Consider the following 18,786-nt stretch of genomic DNA (forward strand, 5'->3'; position numbering starts at 1 on the left):
GCAAACTCCACAGAGGTAAGCTCTAGGGCCAGACCTGTAAGATCTTCCTCGACTCAGGACATTATTTTTCCAAAGATAGCATTTTTCTTTTCTGGGAAGACTTCCCTGACATCTCCTTCTCTGCCCTCCCACCACCTCCTAACTCATCCTCCTACTCCAGCACCCCAGACAAAGGGGGCAGGGAACAGAATTCCCACACCTACCCCAGAGGAATAGGGAATACCAGCTCCATATGCAGGGCTAGCGCTGGAAACTTTGCTGACAAGTGTCAGGTGGGGTGGGGTCTCTGGGAAAAGCTCAGACATGGTTCCGCTAGCTCTGTGTCCCTCAGCAAGTCACTTAAACCTCTCTAGCCTCAGTTTCCACATATATAAAATGGGGATAATAGGTTTGCTGTGAAGATTAATGAGAAAGGGCACATATGGGCTCAGCACATTTTCTGGCCTATGATAACTTTTGAGAATGGCAGCCGCTACTGTGAGGATGGATCTCAATGATTCACCTGGGCTGGAAAGTGGGACAGTAGGAAAAGAATAGGGCAGGTGTCCATCAACCATCCAGAGTGGCAGGAGAGACCCCAGGCGCCACTGAAGGGCTGTGCTGGTCACATCAGGAGAGACACTATGACCACCCCATGGATCTGGGACTTTTTAGAAGACAGCACCCCCATGCTGTTCGCCTCCCAGCCCTCCTCCCCAGTCAAAGCCTCACTGGTCTGAGCAGGGAGGAACCAGATGGGCCCTTCAACACATCTCCAGTTGCAGCCCAAGGTGCTCTGGAGTCAGGCTGCCTGGGTTTGCATTTTGCCTTCCTTGCTGACTTAGCTGTGTGATCCTAGGCAAGTTACTTAACCTCTCTGTGCCTCAGTTTTCCTACCTGCAAAATGAGGTGAAAATTCCACTCATCTCACAGAGTTGCTGTGAGGATTAAAAGTGCTATTGTAAATAAGGCACTTGAAACAGTGCTCGGCCTAGAGGAGGCCCTAACTTAGCATTAGCTGTTATGATTCTTAATGTTTACCTTATCTCCAACGCCTCTCTTCGCCCGTTACCACAGGTGGAACCAACTCTCAGCTTCCATTTGCCCCTCGGGTCAGCCTCACCTCCTCCCTCCCCACCCCTAAAACCTGTCTGGGTCCTGGGATGCTGGTCTGTGTGGACCCCGTCTGCAACCCCCCAGCTCTCTGGCTGCATCCTAGACTGAGCTCGTTTCCAGTCAGGCGGCCCTCTTCACGAAGCTTCTCAGGCTCAGGATGGTTAGTGCTTGGCGGCCGGGGTTTCTCTAAACCCTGCCCACACCTCTGTAAATAGACCCTTTATTCGACTTCTCTCCAGTTAATCCAATTTGAGTGTGTCATCCGTTCTCTGCCTGGGTCTGACTCATACTGACACCAATGTCCTCTGGGTCCCCTGTCCTCTCTGGACAGCGGTCAGGGCTCCAAGACTGCTTTTTCTATTTGTAATGACCCTCTTAGCAGGGCGTTATTGTTCTTCCTTGGGCGCCCATGCCAAGCTCAGCACTTGGTAGGCTGGAGTTCTCAGAGAAGGCTTTGGAATGAATAAGTGAAACAGCAAATGACTGAAATAGTGAAGAAGAGGGAAACCCGTCCTGAAATTGCCAGAATCCTAAAAAAACCCAAAATTTAGAGGGAGGAACATTTAGTCCCAAGTCAGCGGGGAAAACCTACAATTACTTAGTACACACCAAGTATTTCTTGAAACCACAGTTAACTAAATGCCCAGGGTACAAGGAGGCTCTTCCTCCTCACGTAGAGAGAACATTCCTCAAGCTGGCCAAGCCCCACTCTCCCTGCTTGCATGGGGCAGGAGCAGGCTGTTCCCCAAATGGCAAAGATTTGCTTACAAAATATTAAATTTTTTTTTCTCAAATGCACCTCTTTTTGCTGTGGGGCTGCCTTAAGGGAAAAAGTGAACTAACATTTATTGAACACCTATTTTGAGCTAAGTACAGAGATTGGTGCTCCCAAACTCGTGAATATTTATTCCTCGGCATGATTTATATGGGGGAAGTAATATTGTTTCTACTTTTCAGAAGAGGGAAATGAGGCTCAGAGAGGTAAAGCAACCTGCCCAAAGTCACAGAGCTGGTCCCTTACCCAGTCCCCTACCCCACACTATCTCCAAAGAATCTTCCAAATTCCATTGTGTCTTTCATATGTATTCCTGAGAATCATGGACCAGGTCTATGGTTCTTTCTATGGCTTTCCTGGCAGGAAAACTAAAGCAATGACAATGTTTAAAGGCAACAAACACTCTACCTACACACCCACTGCTTGTGGACGTGTCTTTCACAGAAACCAATGCAAATGTGTTCCTTTCTCAGTGTGTTGGGTGAAGGAGAGGAAGAAGGCAGCCTCGCCTGGAATGTGAACTATTTTATCTGCTGCATTAATGAGCTGAGCAGAACCCAAAGCATTTCAAGGCAGATGCACTTTGCCATCACTTGTCAATCACAGGCTTCCCAAGGCAGAGGAATTTCAGGCCAAAGAAAAGGTCCCTTTGTTGGGAACTGTAACTCGTCCATGGTCAGAGACAAAGGGTCCAGTTTCCATCGGAATCCAAATAACGATCAAGAGCCTTTTCATTTAACAGCCTGAATGAGAACAGTTTCCAAAGCAGAACTTTCTATGAAGCTGCTGCACCCGGCTTATGAGTCAGCTCGGGGGTTTAAGGCCTGGAAGAGAACTCATGCTCATAAAGGCTGGAGCTGCGGTGACAGGGCCTGGGGATGCACAGGCTGCCCTTCTGTCAGGGGCCCTGTTTTCCATTCCCTCGGGGGAGGTGTTAGCCAAGGTTGATTTTATCTCCCCTCCTGAATCCAGGTAGGGAGTCTTGGCAGCTACCTGGAGGCTGGAAATTGGAAAGTCACTCATGGATTAAGTCTGAACTGTATTTGAACAAGCTAGCTGACTTCTAGATAAAATGGAGTTATAGTTTTTCTCCTGGGGAAAATCATTAGGTGATCTGGGTTCCATTTTATGTCTTCCCTCTTTCTGCCTCAGAATGGCCCACTTCCACAGGCTCTGGACACTTTAGAAAAAAGGAATCATCATCAAATGGTTACAAACTGAACAGAAAAGCAACCTGAGTCAGCAACACAGGGTAGGGCCCGCTGGGCCTGGACACACCTGGTCCAATCCTGGTCCTGCCCCTACTGAATGTTTGACCTTGGACAGTCAATTTAACTCACCTTCCTAATCCTCAGTTTCCTTGTCTGTAAAACAGGGGCACTGATTGCTACCTTTTGGTAGTGTATAAAGATTAAATGTAAATAGAGTGACTCACAGCAACACAGAGTGGGAGCTTGGTTAACAGCAGTAATTTCTATACTTACTTTTATATATTTACCCTTAGGCTGTGTGCTTTTTTTATATTGTTCTATGACTTGTGCCTCACTCTACCCATTTCTATGATAGGGATAAGTAACTTATTTAGTTCAATCTCACAGTGTGCAGGGGTCAACTATGCCCATCACATTTGGGGAAGCTGTCACCTGCAGGGATCTGCATGACTGGAAGGGAGATACGAGGAGGCAGAGTCAGGGGCAGAAACCTTGACCCACTCAGCTGCCAGAGGGAAGGAACCCAGGGGACAGGGTACAGCAGGAGATGATGATGAATGGAGGTCAATGTAGAGGGGGCTCAGATGAGACTGGAACTGGGGCTGTAAGCAGGGTCCAATCCTCCCCTACTTTCCTCTCCTTGCTCTGTCCTGTTACCTGGCCATCTTGGGATGGAGGTGTAGGGGGAAGATCTGTTCCTAGGAGATACCGGGAGAGAAAGGAGCAAGAGGCGTGAGGGTACCAGGTTAGAAGGACAGAAATCCAGGCCAGTCTCTGGGACACTAGCAAGCCTCTTGCCACTAGGGCACCTTCCTTGAGGCCCAGGGGTCTGCACTACAGATCTTGCCCTGTTTTTGTCTGTTCATATCACAGAGGGATCAGCCCGTTAGCCTGGATTCTCTCCATCTGTGTCATGATCCCTGATTCTGATAAGGTGAGAAGGAATCACAGGATCTTGGGGGTCTCAGGGCTCAGATTCCCATCTGCAGCCAGAAACCCACAGTTTCCACAGTGGCTGGGCGCTGCCATTTTTCTTCAAGACAGTTTCCCTATCACTTACTCCAGTCCCTTGCCCTGACCCATCACAGGTGCAAACCAGGGCATGATAGCCCACTGTGTTTCCATAACACCGTGTGCTTTTCTCACTTGGAGCTCTTGCCACACTAGATTTGAAGTGTCTGTTTGCTGTCTACCCTCTTCAATAGACCTTGAGCTCCCTGGGGGCAGGAATCATGTCTTTTCATCTCTGTATCTTCAATATTGCCCATAATGCAGGGATCAGAAGAGGCACTGAAAACTGTTGAGTAAATGCTTGAATTAAGATCTAGCCTTTGCTAACCTCCCTTGTCTCATTTCTTATAGTTGGATATACATACAAGTCCTTTCCCCATTACAACTACAAGAGTTATCTTAAGGAAAAAAAAACATTTTAACATAAATATTCAAAATAATCTGTCACACCCCCTCTACTGTCCTGTTCTCAACCCTGTCTAGATCTTGGCCATGCCCATTTGCTGCCAGCCCTACGTGGCCTTCTCTCCTCCTCTTTAGACTTACCAGTAATGTCCGCATGCATTTGCACAAAAAGAGGATTCTTGCTGAGGCCCCCACACAGGAAAAGTGTGCTGATCGAGTGCCCTGCAGCCTCCATGGCCTCTATAATGAGGCGCGTCCCGAACTTAAAGGGAAAAACAGAAGAAAGCATCAATAGGGTAGCCAAGGTAAAGGATCTGGAACTTTCACTGAGTGTTTACCCAGCGCTAAACACGGCACTGAGAGCGCTGCGTACACTATCTCAGAAAGCTGGGATTCATGGAGATTACGTTGTCTAGGATGACACCATTAAGTACGTCGCAGAGAGGGAATTTCAACCCGGGCCTGCCTGATGCCCAAGTCTTCTTAATTATCACAGCATTTGCTTCAATCAGGAGTTATACAATGTTGACGATGTCAACACAGTTCTTATTAACACCATTCATTCAAACAAATAATTGATGAGTGTCAGTTATGGCCCAGGTCCTCTATGAGACACCGGGAATGGAGTGATTGGCAACTCTGCTCTGAAAATAACAGCCGGTGATCTTCCCTAATTAGGAACTAAAGGAGTTTGTTCCTTGGAAATGGCACCAACAGACTCAGCAGCAGAAACACGGAAAGGGGGCTCTAATTGCACAAAGACACAAGACTGCAGGCTGGTAAAGGGCTAAAATGACCTTTGTTATCACCCGAAGCCAAGTAGTGGTTCTACTAAGGAGGCTTCCATTCCCAGTCAGTCCTTAGTGACCTGGGATGATGCAGAAACCACATGCTCTTGTTGGCTCAGGGCTTCACCAGATTTTCATTTCAGCCCGTGTCTTCCTATCTTCCTCAAATGTGTTATCTTCCTCCTTGTCGTGTTCAGTTCACTAAACTCAGTAAAAATTGTTAATGCTTGACAAAGAACACTACTGTAGGGTCACTGAGGTGAATCTTAACTTACAAGTCATTATTTTTAGCTAGGATATTCAAGTAGCTAAAATCATAATTTATTAGGAAGTTCAAAAACTCAAACTCCACAAACCATCATTTATTGGAGATAAGGATTAAAAACAAAAAGATGAGCTGTTTGAGAAAGCTGCCCTGGGGGAAAATGAGGGAGAGGGTTTTCTGGTGGCGAGAGAGCCCTTGAAATGTTTAGAGAGTTAAAAACTCCGGGGGGTGATGAAGTCCCAGGTGTAGACGTGGGAGTGAATGGCTGAAAACAGAGGGAGAAGAAGGTCAAGGGAGATGAGATCAGGGATTTGGGAGGCCAGGGATGGTGCAACCACCAGGAAGGTGGGGTTTGGGCTGAAGAGATGAGGGCCAGTATCACAGATTTAGTGAAGGTGGGACAGTGGTGCTGGAACGATGGCTCCAAGTGCAGAGGAGGAGAAGAAAGGTCAGCTTGAGGGCATGCAGTATCAAAGGCTTAACCAAAGTCAAGGAAGAGGGTTTAGGAAATCCTCAAATTGCTTCCCTGACCCCCAAGAGCTGTCTCTCCTGAAGAAAGTGGGTGCCTCTGGGAGAGGGAGAGGTCAAAGGGTGATCTGGGGGACAGGGGGCAGGAAACCCTGAATGCCGAGGAGTAAATGATGAGGGACAGGGGCAGTTTAGGAGCAGAACCAAGTATTTCCAGCCCAGAGGTCTTCAGGTTTGTTGAAGCCATTAGTGAATCTGGTAAGAATATAGATTAGGTAAAACTTGGGCCTCCAAAGATAATCGACAGATGTAGTGTGTTAAAAAAAAAAGTTAAAACATGTTGTACTGTATAAGGCCAGATCCTGCTTATTGAAGACGGCTGATTACCCCCAGATGTTCCTTCTTAAGCTTTCGGGGGGTCATGAACCCTCTTGAGAATATGATAAAACCTACTGACCTTCCCAGAAAAAAAGTCATATATAAAACAGTATGATAACTAATTTCAGGAGCTCTGTGGATGCCTTTATACCCACCACGGACCATTCAGTATCTGTGGATTCTGGGTAACGCTAGTCCACTCTAGGGGCATGAATCTGCAGTAGCTAAGAGCATGACTTTTGAATTAAAAAACAAAAATGAAGAAAATAAAAACAAAAACTAGTATGGCATTCAGGCATTTCACCTATTTCTTAAAATAAAATCTGTATCTAACTTTCCTATGACTCAATTCTCATTTTTTAAATGGGAATAATAACACCATATTTTTCATTTGATAACTCTATGGGTTATCCAAAATGTTAATATGCAAAAAAAATTTAAAATGTGGTCTTAGACTTGCTGAAGTACAGTAATATCCACCTTGCAAGGCTGCTGCTGTAGACAGTGCACGGAAGGCTCATAGAAGTGTCCAGTACATGGAAGGCATTTAGAAATGAGAGCTATTCTGGTTATTAGCTATATGCTAGGCACTCTGCTATGCTCTTTACTGTCATCTCTAACTTTATGAAAATCCCCAAAACTGCATATTGGTACCCCCCTTCAGGAGTTCTATAATTTGATAATTTGCCTAAAGCCACACAGTCTACTTTCAAGGAGGGGAAGCCGCCTCCCAATATGCATGGAAACCCCATGCAAAATGGGTATTTCTGATATTTCTAAAACCAGAGACCTGGGGGCTCCTGTGATTAGCAGCCCTGAGACAAGAGTAACACACAGCGCACTCCCTGGGAAAAGGCAAGAGAGGATGGGAACAAGAGGCACTCCTGCGCGAGGGGCCGTGACGCCTGTCTCTCCCCGATGGTGGCATTGTCGGCGGGAATTTCCCACTCGGGCTGGCGGTTAGTTCCAGGCATTCTCTTTCGGTGTCCCAGACGCCACTCTGGGAAACACTCCACCCTCCTTACATGCCCCACCAAAGGGCTTTGTGCTACAGTGATTTTGTGCTCACCTTTCTGGAAAAAATGTTTTCACTGAGAAATTTAAATTAAAATTAGGCTATTCCACTGGGGATGTACAGAACCAAATGCAAATGGAGAGACTTCAAATGCAAATAGTACTTTTTAAGGGTCTATTCTGCAAAGAAAACTATAGCTGAACAGGCTACGGATAAACTGGGTGTTTGACAGGTCTTTCAATTAAGCTTGGTCATGAGAGAATTTCACTTCACAGAGGGTTTTGCACAGTCCCAAGTTAACTTCATTACAACAGCTCTTTCATTTCATTCTATGCTTACAAAATTTCAACCATAGGTATTACTAGAGAGAAGAATTTGCTTAACTCTAACTTAACAACAAATAGGTATAAGGGCAATATTCAGTGTCAATGAAACACATTTTCTTTCAGATTGAACAGTATGGGAAAATATGTGTTATCAGAATGCTTCGTTAAAGTGCACATTAAAATGCACAAAGGCACTAAAAGATCAGAACACCCAGATACTTTTGCAAAACAGACTGAACTCCCTCACAATTCAATTGACTCCACCATACAGCCTTATTCAAAAATCTGTCTTAAATTGCCTTCTCTTCGTGGTATTACAAAGGTCATTAAAACAATAGACGGAATAAATATGATCACTTTTAATACATGTATGGCCCATTACATACAAAGTTGGTTTTCCAAGAGTGTGGTATTTGGGAAAATGTAGCTGGCTTCCCTCTGCTCCCACCCTCCCCACTCCCTGGCCTGCATTAAGCTGAACCTCATTTCTACATTCTTGGACTTCTGCTGTGGTGTTCTTACCAGCAAGGGGACCTCTGTGAGACAATCCTGGCCAAATTAATGATGCTTTATAATCATGTTTGAGCTTCAGGAATTTTTTTTTCATTTTTGATTGATCTTCAGTTTAGGAGCTCCTAACACTTTAAAATTCTCCCCTTTCTCCCTCCCTAACTATCCAAACCTCTCCATTTAAGCAGCTAATTATCTAAAACAAACCTTTTCATGTTAAGGAAGCTTACTATTTAAAGGAATCCCCTAATGGATCCTTTTACAAAGTGAACAACATCGTGTGTTTTGTAACTGTGGACATTCTTAACACCAGCTTTCCTTAACGCAAGCACATATGGCACTTGCTGGCTTGCTTCTGTTTAACTGAGCTTAGAAGACAAACAGATAAATGATAAATACGATGTTCAAAGACTTTTAACTCCTTCTAGCTTTCAGCCAGGCGAGGTTATTAATTAAGCAGGTGAAGACCTTCACCAGGATTTCCTTCTGGACAGACAAGCACCTATTTTGGCGAGCTCCCTTTTAAGGAAGAATCTGTCACAAAAGCATTTGCTGCATCTTGGGGAGCATGTGGTCTAAAGTTTACTGATAGACCAAAGTCTCTTTAAAAATGGCATTAAAATGTCTTACAGCAATGGCTTGAATGGTGGCCAGGTAGAGAATGGCAAGATCATCGAGGTCCTGAGACAGTTTCAAGCCAGTGACCTGTAGGGATGAAGGAAAAAAAAAAAGAAGGAGATGGTCAAAGGAGCCGCCATGGTTAGAGATGGTTCCCATGAAACACGTTCAGATGTGTTCTCTTGCCGAAACAAGTTCATATGCAAATCCCCTTTTTGTGAGCTGAACGTGAAATGACTCCTAAATTGTTTAATCTCCAGACCTGGGAAAAACTACCCCTTCTTCCCCCAAAGAAAATGCCTTGCCTTGGATTAAACAAAGACAAAACAAATACTATAAGGAGATTGTGTTTGATATTTCTTAGTGTGGAATTAAATAGCTTTCTTCTTCTTTAAAAACAATGTTCCCTTACAACAAACACCTATTTTCTTTGGCTTACAGAAATTAACATGTAGCAGTGGGTATTTGAGCAAAAGAACTTATTCTGAGCTCTGCTACTGTCAGAATTCAGTGAAACAGCATCTAGGGGGGATTCAGAGTAAAATAACATGCCTCCTATAAAGGTTATACTTTAGGGGATAATTTAGAATCTGTGGTTTTTGCAAGGGAATCCCATGAAAGTCAGTCGGAACCATGTGCTTATATGGAGTAAGTCCATTTCTGGGAGATTCCAGAACTGAACAGGATGCTGGGTTTGGGGAGTTTCAAGACATAGGCACAGTCTCCCTTTCACATCTCCCGTTCATCAAGGCGTTCTCTTGGGACATTTCTAGAGGGTGAAGACTGCTGGTTTCTTCAAGCCTAGTCTGAAGTTTTTGGGCATCCATGCCAGAATTCACTTTAGATGTTCATTACAAAATTAGTTCACATAACATACACTTTCTCAGGGCCTATAGCATATACAGTCCTGAGTTTGATGAGGTGGCAACACGCAGCCTGCACTAAAACAGGGCAGCCTCGTGGTCCACCCAGATCCCTGTCCTTCATTGCCTCAGCCCCATTTACTATTCTCTCCAGATTCCACCCCCAGCCAGGATGAAGGGGCTAGTCTTGGTCTGTTGCAGGGCAGACACCAGAAACCTGGGAGAACTTTTCCCTGACTTTTCTCTCTCTTCTTGTATTTAATCAGTCTCCAGGTTTTGTCTATTTGGGCTCCCAAATCTTTTTTGAATCCATCACTTTCTCTTCGTCCTCACTGTCACTCACCTCCTTAATTCAGGCCTCCATTCTGTCCTTCCTGATTGCTGAAACAGCTCCTGAGCAAATCTCCCTGTTTCTAACGGCGCTCGCTCCTCTCTAAAAGGGCTAGTGCATATTTCCCAAAGCAAAATTGATCCTGTTATTCCCTGTGAAAAATTCTCCCTGTCACCCTCCTTTTGAAGCAGAAACACCTTCTCTGCCTTCCGTGCATCTTCCCGGGCTCAGCCTGGCTTACACTCCAGGGTCTGCTCTTACCCGTCCTCACTTGGCATCCCATGCGCCAGCTGTTCTATCACTCATCTAAGTCTGTGAAGGGGGTGTTCCTGAATTCAGCAGAGCTGCCTGCTGATAGTCCTTCTTGACAAATAATTGGGCCACTCAATGAGAACAATGGCTCTGGCTGTAACCCACAGGAGCACTGACTGGCTTGAACACAGACAGGAAAGGAACCCTAGGGGTGCACGTCCCCCAGCCAGTAACTCTGTGAAGGAGCATCCTTCAGGAAGTTCCCCGGAGACCTAAACATACAGTAAGAATGCTGAAACGAGGAGTACATGAACAACGCTGATATCACAGACGTGCATTTCACGGGGGAGAAAACAACTTGCCTAAGAGAGAACACAGAGCTTGGAGGCCAGACCGAGGTGTTCTGACACTGTGTCACTCACCACACTCTCTCCCATGCCTGCCACAGTGCCTGGCACACAGAGGCACTAAGTTAATATTTGTTGCACATGTGAGTTAGTGATACTTCCATGCCCTTTTTTCCTTTTGCATACCACTCTCTCTCTTAACATCTGATCTGTCTCTGTCAAAGTATACAATTATGAGAGGGCAGTGTTTACCACCTCGGCCCTTCAGACATCCCCCAGGGCTGAGGGAGGTACATTTCCTCCACGCCTGGAGGGGGAAGAACACTGGGCTGTCACTTCCAGTTGTTTCCTCCATGCTCCTTCCCCAGCCCTAGACTCCACACTTCCCCTTCCTCATCAGGAGTGGCTTATATGAGACTGGGGTTAAAGTAGTGACCCTGTCACTTATATGGAGTCTGTGTGTGAGTCAGAAAACAGTGCTCCCTCCAGGGGGACTAAATACAAAAGGCATCCCATCTGGAAGAGTGCATTATACAAAGGAGCAGAGTAATCAGGATTTCAACCCAGCTCTAAGTCCCCTCAGCTGAACACCGACGTGAGCAACCAGCCCCATGGCTACAGTGGTTCTGTGGAAAGATCACTGGTCATAAATGGTCTCTCTCTCTCTTCTCCCAAACTGGCCTGAGCTCAACAGCATCTCTGTTGTTGGTCTACCAGGAAAATCGATTGGGCCACAGCTTAGAGCTCTCTTCCAGAGCCAATCCAGAAGGTAGGCCACCTCTGGCTTGCTCTCAATGTGATATGAATCAGACCAGGGTCCTCCACTTGGTCGGTTATGTGTCTGCTTTACAAACCCAAGTCCATCCACAGGAGGCTTGTGAAAGTTAGATGTGGATAAACTGTGACAAGGGTAGGGGAGGAACATGACTTTTTATATAAGATGCATTCACTTATTAATTTATTAGGAACCCCAGTGCTCTGTATAATACCATTGACAACGTAACTGGTTCTGATATTCTTCTCAGTGAGTAAGAACCCATAAGAGAGGAGGGGTACATTATCATCAGATTTAGCTTCCTTAATCCCAGTATACGTTCATGGGAACTTCCCCAAAGTATTGATATTCAAGCAGAAAGATATCATGGGCCTATTTCTAAATTTCTAGAGCCTTCAGAGTTCAGAAATCATAGGGAAGCAAAGAGAAGATAGTTTCTTTTCTTCAGAAACTGAGAATGAGACAATCAGTGTAAATGAACACTAAATTTAACTCGAGCTTGTTAGTAGTTTTGGCAAAAAAGGGACACACAATGGATGACATAGCCTTTCTTTTCTGACAAACAAAACACACCTATTCTTTAGGTGAGACAAAATTACTCCTGGGAAGCCATCTATGGAAGGAAATAATAAGCAGGCATGGTTATCCCATAGCCAGATATGGGAAATGTACATAAATGTGTTAACACAATGTGGCAGGCAGAATTCTAAAGACATTCCCCCAAGATTCCATCCCTTGATTATTCAGTCAAACACTAATCGAGACACTGTTGTGAAGAGACTTTGCAGATGAAACTTGTTACTAGCCAGTGGACCTTAAAATAGGGAGATTATCTTGGATTATCCAGTTTGGCCCATGTAATCACATGGGCTCTTAAAAGCAGAAGAGGAAGGCAGAAGAGTCAGTCAAGTAGAAGAGTAAGGCTGGAGAGATGAGCTAGAGGTGGAAATCAGAGAGATTTAGGAAGGGCTTGATCTGCCATTGCTGGCTTTGAAGATGGAGGAAGAGGGCACTGAGCCCAGGAATGCGGGTGGCCTCTTGAAGCAAAGGATCCCTGGCTGACAGTCAGCCAGGAAACAGGCACCTCCATCCTACAACTGCATGGAGTTGCATTTGACCAATGACTAGAAGAAGTGTGGCAGCAGATTATTCCCAGAGCCTCCAGATAAAAGCCATTGGTTCTGGTCTTGTGAAAACAGGAGTAGAGAAACCAGCTAAGCCAGCCTGGGCTTCTGACCTACAGAACTGTGAGATCATTAATTTAAGCCTCTACGTCTGTGACAATTTATTACAGCAGCAACAGACAACTAATACATATATGATGACTAGATGATGGACTGCCATCCTCCCTTGCAACCTTATTCTGTTGGTGAACTCCCCACCACAGAACAGTAGTCCATTTGCTGCTTCCCAGATGTGCCAGGCCCTTCACACCTTTGTCTGCCCTGCTTCTGATGCTCTAAGTCATATTTTCCCCATTTTATTGGGCTTCCCAGATACTATGTTTCTTACATATCCAAGGTCTCTGTCAACCCTGCACTGAGCAAATCTACTGGTCCCATTTTTCCAAAAGCAGTATTTCTTAATTAATGATACTTTTTAATGTTTAATTATTTTTTAGACACAATGCTATTCCACACTTAACAGGACTACAGCACAATGTAAACATAATTTTTATATGCACTGGGAAACCAAAAAATTCCCAAGATCCACTTTATTGCAGTGGTCTGGAACTAAACCCCCAGTATCTCCAAGGTATGTCTCTATGTGGCCTTTTATTTTTTTAACTGAAGTATAGTTGACTTAGTGTTGTGTTTATTTCTGGTGCTGCACACCAGAAATAGTGATTCAGATGCAGCACAGTGATTCAGTTATACATATATATATATACATATTTTTTTTCATATTCTTTTTCATTATAGGTTATTACAAGATATTCAATATAGTTCCCTGTGCTATGCAGTAGGACCTTGTTGTTTATTTTATATATAGTAGCTAGTATCTGCAAATCCTGAACTCCTAACGTATCCCTTCCCATTCCCTTTCTCCTAAGTCATTTTAATATGCAGATGCAGCAGTGTCCCAAAGCTATTTTGGTCAAAGGTCTCGGCCCACACTTGCTATCACCTAACTCTGTCTTGGATTTACACACCAACTTGTTTCCCATCCTTAGTCCTCTGGCCTTAATTCCTTCCCATTATTTAATTTCTTGGGTCTTCCTGGCAGATTTTTGCCTGATTCACTCATCAGTCTTTTATCATAACCATCACATTACCTCAGGAAGGGCTCCTGTCCACAGTCCACACTGTTCCCTTCAGCCCCAGTTTTGTTTGTCATTTGGGGTACATAGAAAGGATAAAAGCAAAGCCTGATCTGTAATACAATTTTTTAAAAAACACTAAAATTATGGAGAAATATTACAGACATATTGAAAACAAAGCAGAAGGGATGCCAAAAATATAAAGATCTAGTTTTTCATTTTTAAATTTTTTTCCTCCCCAGAAATGTCAGGGACCTTGGTTTGAACTGGCTGGGTTCTAACACCACTTTTGCTCTTTTCTCCTCTGATTAAATTATTTAGACACTCTGACCCTCAGTTTCTCCACTCTTTTAAATGAAGTAGCAACACTGTCTTGCAGGGTTATAATCAAAGTTGGTAATAATGCACGGAAAGCATCTACCATGGTGCCTGGCACGTCATGGTCCCTGAAAAAACAGCACCTATGATAAATCACAATACCAGCTGGTAAATTAGCTGCTTCAATAGAAAATATATTACCAGAAAACCAGTTAAATGATATTAAGGATATTAAGCTTTCTTATAGAATTCAATTTTTCATAGGCAACCACAATCTGTAAAAAATGGCTAAATAAAACAACATTAAATCATAACAAAACATCCACAAACTCATGTCAAAGTCTGTGTATTTCCAAGGCTTAAAAATATATCCCTCAAAAGCTGCTTAACTGCCTTGTGAGCCTCCAGCTCCATCATCAGGCTCCCCTTTGGAGGACGCCACAGGCATACAGCCTCTGGCTCCTACAGAGCTCCTGCAAATACTCATCTGAGTTGTTGATTCCACCCACATCTGACTCTGTTTAGCGATGCCCATGTCTAGCTGGGAGTCAGTCCTCTGGGAACTGGCTAAGATCTCATAATGCTTCTTTCCTGACTCTCTCCCAGTTTTCCACATGCACATTGTTCTGCACTTGCTTTGAAGAGCCGTCGGAGCAGCACTCAACTTCTCCAGCAGTTTGAGCAGCATATGGCCTTATGTTAGAAATCACAGCTCTTCAAAGAACCAAAAAATAACTTTCCATTCTGGATAGTCATGTACTTGCAAAATGAAGCCACAAAAACACATTTCAACCACTGGTGAATATGTGTGTTCTCATGGCCTGTTACATCTCTGAAATAATTTATTTCTGTGAGTGGGCTTTTCAGGAAAAGAATTTTTAAAAAGAACACCACTATAACAAACAGGTCATATTAATTTGAGACTAGAAACTAGTCATGTATACAAGAAGGCAAGGACTCTTAAAATTCCAACAGCCAGTGCTTTAGTTTTGTAAGGTGCACCAAAGTTGAGCTTCCTACTGTGTTGATGAGGAAACTGAGGGCCAAAAACTTAGACCCAGAGAAGACTTATCTCTACCCCTGTATGAAACTTGGTTCCTATGATGGACCAAGTGATGGTTCAGCTACTCTAGCTGACTGTTCGTGGCTGGTGACCTCCATGGCTGCTAGGTCCAGTTAGTCCTGGGTCTAAGATGGATGGCTCATGACTAGCTGCCCGGGACTCAAAGGCCATCTTGTAACATGCAAGTGAGAGCCACCAAGCAGGAGCTACAGATTGAAAAGCAGTTGCTGTCTGCTAATGTGACGGTCTCGCTGATTCTGACAATGACCCTGCAAGGAAATCTATGTCGCTCATGCTTATTGATAAGCAGACGAACCTCCCAGAGCTAACCTCCGAGGTCACACAACTGGCATATTTTCAAGCCAGGATGCAAGTACACGCCTGACTTCAAATCCTGGGCTCTCTTTACTGTTTCACTATTGTAAAAACTACCCAATCAACCATTCAAAATAGAAACAATCACACACGCACAAACTATCTACAACATGCAACCATTCCTGGGGGTGGGTATTTAGCTTCATCTCTCTTTATGTATGACCATGTCATATTTCTTTAAAAAGCATTTTGGTTTTGTTTTTAAAGAACTTAGAATGACCAGCGTTAAATGTTTTGATGCTGATTGCTATTACCCAAGCCTCTGCTTCTTTCAAATAACATATGCACAGCCCTTACCTCTCCGTGCCTCATTTATCATGCGGCAAGGAGAAATATTTACATAGGTTGCTACTTGGTCCAGGCATACTATTAAGTTGCCCACCCCCTAACCGCCACTGTTTTTAGCCCAGCGCTGCAGATCAGTACAGCATCACCAAAGGAGAACTGAAACAGCAAGTCACACGGCAGGGAGTCAACTTTCACCAAAACAAAAGAAAATCATTCTGCCCAGCCTAATGGAAGGATTCCTGGATTATGCCCTGTTCCTCCTTATGAAAGGAGGCACCTAAAGGGGAAGAGTTTAGAGCCAGGTCAAATCAAAAGCGGTGATTACTTTTGAAACCTGAGTCAGTGAGGGTGGGAAGAAAAATAGAATCATTACCAAGAAGAGACAGGGTCAGAGTTTAAATCCAGGGATCACAGTAAGGGTAGAAAAGGGAGAACTTGTGAGAAAGCTGGTGGTCAGACAGGGAGCAGAGGTTGGGCTGCGGAATGTGATTCAGTATGGAACCGTGCCTGATGGAGGGCTAATTGTTCACAGTTCATTCTGTGAAGTCCAGCGGTGTGGGTTAAGGGAGCCTCATCGGGTGTGTATTCTAAAAGTCAGGATTCATGTCTTCATTCAAGCTCTGCCATTTTTTGGCCTTGTGACCTTGGACAGGTCACTATTCATTCCTCCCTTGACAAGTGAAGATTGAAATACCTGCTCAACCATAAGACGATTTATTCAGTGCCCATCTTTGTCTTAAGTACTGCTGAAATTGAAAAGTAAACATGCCATGGCCCCTACCCTCAAAACTTTTTCTAATAAATTTAAAATATATGCTACATCTTAGGACAGCTCTCATCTTATTTTCTTCAGTAAAAAATATGTGGGTGTTTTTGCATTAGAATCTTCAATGCAGGTTTTAAGTCTGCTCTTGTATTTTTAGTATTTTTAGTTACCTTTATCATTTCCTCTTTTTTTCTCATTCCATTGTCTTCCCATCTGAACTCATTTTTTTTTCCTGATAAAGTTCTGCCCTCTTTCACAGAGATGTGTTTTTAAAAATCCTATTGAATATGCCAAGGATTTTTTAAAATGTTCTCTTTTGGTTCCAGTAGTACATAATTTTTTAAGAGGCCTTTCTCTAAGTGTTCAAAATGGTATTTCTTTTTCTTTGTATGCAACATGTTTTTCCCTGTGGGCTCACTTCATTATTTTTGTATTCATTTTAACTAGAGCACTATACATATTCAGTGTTTCCCAGCACAGAGTACACAGGATTTACTCTCAGCCCCACTCACTATAACTCGGATTTGCCTCTTCAGATCTATAGCTAGTTGCCAGTTCCCAGAATCTAGCAGTTTTTATTTTGTGGAGCTCTGCTGGCCTGAGATGGATCACCACTACCCTGCTTTCTAACCCTAGAACAGACAGTAGACATGCAAAACGACATCCTTCCTCCAAATTCACAGGGTTTCCCTCTCTCTGTCCCATTAGCAGAGTTTGACTCAGGGTCCTCAGACTGCAGCGCATCACCATTCATCCTAAATCAGACTTCCAGTCCAGCTGGCTACTTGGTTGGCAGGTTTCTCATGGATTGAACTGAAAGGGAAGATAAGGTCTAGGTTGTGGAGGAGTTCTGGGAAATTAAACTGGCCACTTCCAAAAAGCAAAACAAAACAAAGCAAAACACCCTAACCATCAGCAGCAGAGTAGAGGGATGACTGCTCTATTTCTAGGCTTAAAGGGACCTTGGATTTTTAAGCTAGGGAGCAGGATGTGGAGAAGCCCTAACTCTTGGAAGGCTCGTGTTTACTCTGCTCATATATCACATATCATATTTATCAAACAAGTTACATTTGGTCTTGTAGATTCTGGAAAATCTTCCCATACTCTCTGAGGGCTCAATTCTAGTTTTCCTAGTTGAATGTCATCTGAATTATCAAAGTCAGCATGCTTTATGCTTTTTTGGGGTATCTTCACTTCACTTTACAGGTATTTTCAAGTGAAGCAGAGACAGACTGCATCAGGGTTTGCTGCCCAAAGGCCACCTAAAAAAATTCAAAACAGACATGTATTGGGCACCTCCTCCTCCTTGTATAGATGTCTGTACTACAGGGATCATACTGCATCATGATCACGAACACACACCCAAATGCAATATTATCTCCACCACTTTTATGTGAACTTGGACCAGGTACAGTGTCTTTTCTCCTTTGTGTTCCCTCAGCTTCACAGAGGCCTCAACACAGAAGGTGCTCAATGAGCATTAACTGAATGGATGAACGTCTAACAAGGGTAAGAGAAAAGAGCCAACGGAAGGGAGAGGAAAGACCTGGGAGACTGCAATGCGGCTGAAGCAGCAGTACGGGGAGTATCCAGAGATCCTCAGAGAAGATTTTTTTTTAATTACCTAGATAAAATGCTAAATGTAGTCTCTCACTGGTTAGACAATGATGCAAGGAGCCAAAATCATGACCACTCACACTTCATGCTCTCCTGCCCTCTAAAACGCTGCAGGAACTATGAAGGCCTTGGTCCCAGACCCTGTTCCCTGTTTCACTCAGTGTCTACGTCACCTCCCATCTGAAACCCGTCCTGCCTGCTGAGACCTGGCTGGGCAATCGTCTTCCATGCATCTGAGGAGCCCTGGACAGTGAGTGGCAGCTGGGGCTTCACTTTGTAACCCCACTGCATGTTTCTATATTCTGCCTCCCCACCAAAACAGTAATATTCCTGAAATTGGTCTGGAATTGTATCTTGTTACCCTTACGTCCCCCACCAACTACTAAGAGGGTCTGTATTTATCAAAATAATTAACTGATGAAAAAAGCACTCATAATTATAATAAAATGGAAACTTATCTTAATTTACCCAGACATTAGTTCTGGTTTTTTCTGTACTGATCATATGGACAGTAAGAGTCTAAATCTATTCCATTTAGAATTAGCAAATTGTCGGTATGTATATTTTTTCTAAACCAATAGATGACCTCTTTATTCGCTATCTATCATCAATAAGTACATATTAAGCACTTAGTATGTGCTCAGAGAATGTTTTAGGAGCCCAAAG

General features: G+C 43.9%; 1 protein-coding gene across 8 annotated transcripts in view; it reads right to left on the bottom strand.

Moving 5' to 3' along the window:
* The window catches only part of FGGY (FGGY carbohydrate kinase domain containing), a 389,879-nt gene that overhangs the window by 82,583 nt on the left and 288,510 nt on the right, over positions 1-18,786 (bottom strand). For all 8 annotated transcript variants that reach the window (XR_012079073.1, XR_012079071.1, XR_012079072.1 and 5 more), the window contains 2 exons: positions 8,878-8,952; positions 4,639-4,759 (listed from right to left, as the gene is read on the bottom strand). Coding sequence is in view for 5 of the 8 variants with exons in the window: in XM_072974343.1 (XP_072830444.1) it covers positions 4,639-4,759; positions 8,878-8,952 (196 nt within the window). In the remaining 3 variants the exon portion in view is untranslated. The remainder of the gene's footprint in view (positions 1-4,638; positions 4,760-8,877; positions 8,953-18,786) is intronic.

This window comes from Vicugna pacos, chromosome 13 (genome assembly GCF_048564905.1).
Source record: "Vicugna pacos chromosome 13, VicPac4, whole genome shotgun sequence".
Lineage (NCBI taxonomy): Eukaryota > Metazoa > Chordata > Mammalia > Artiodactyla > Camelidae > Vicugna > Vicugna pacos.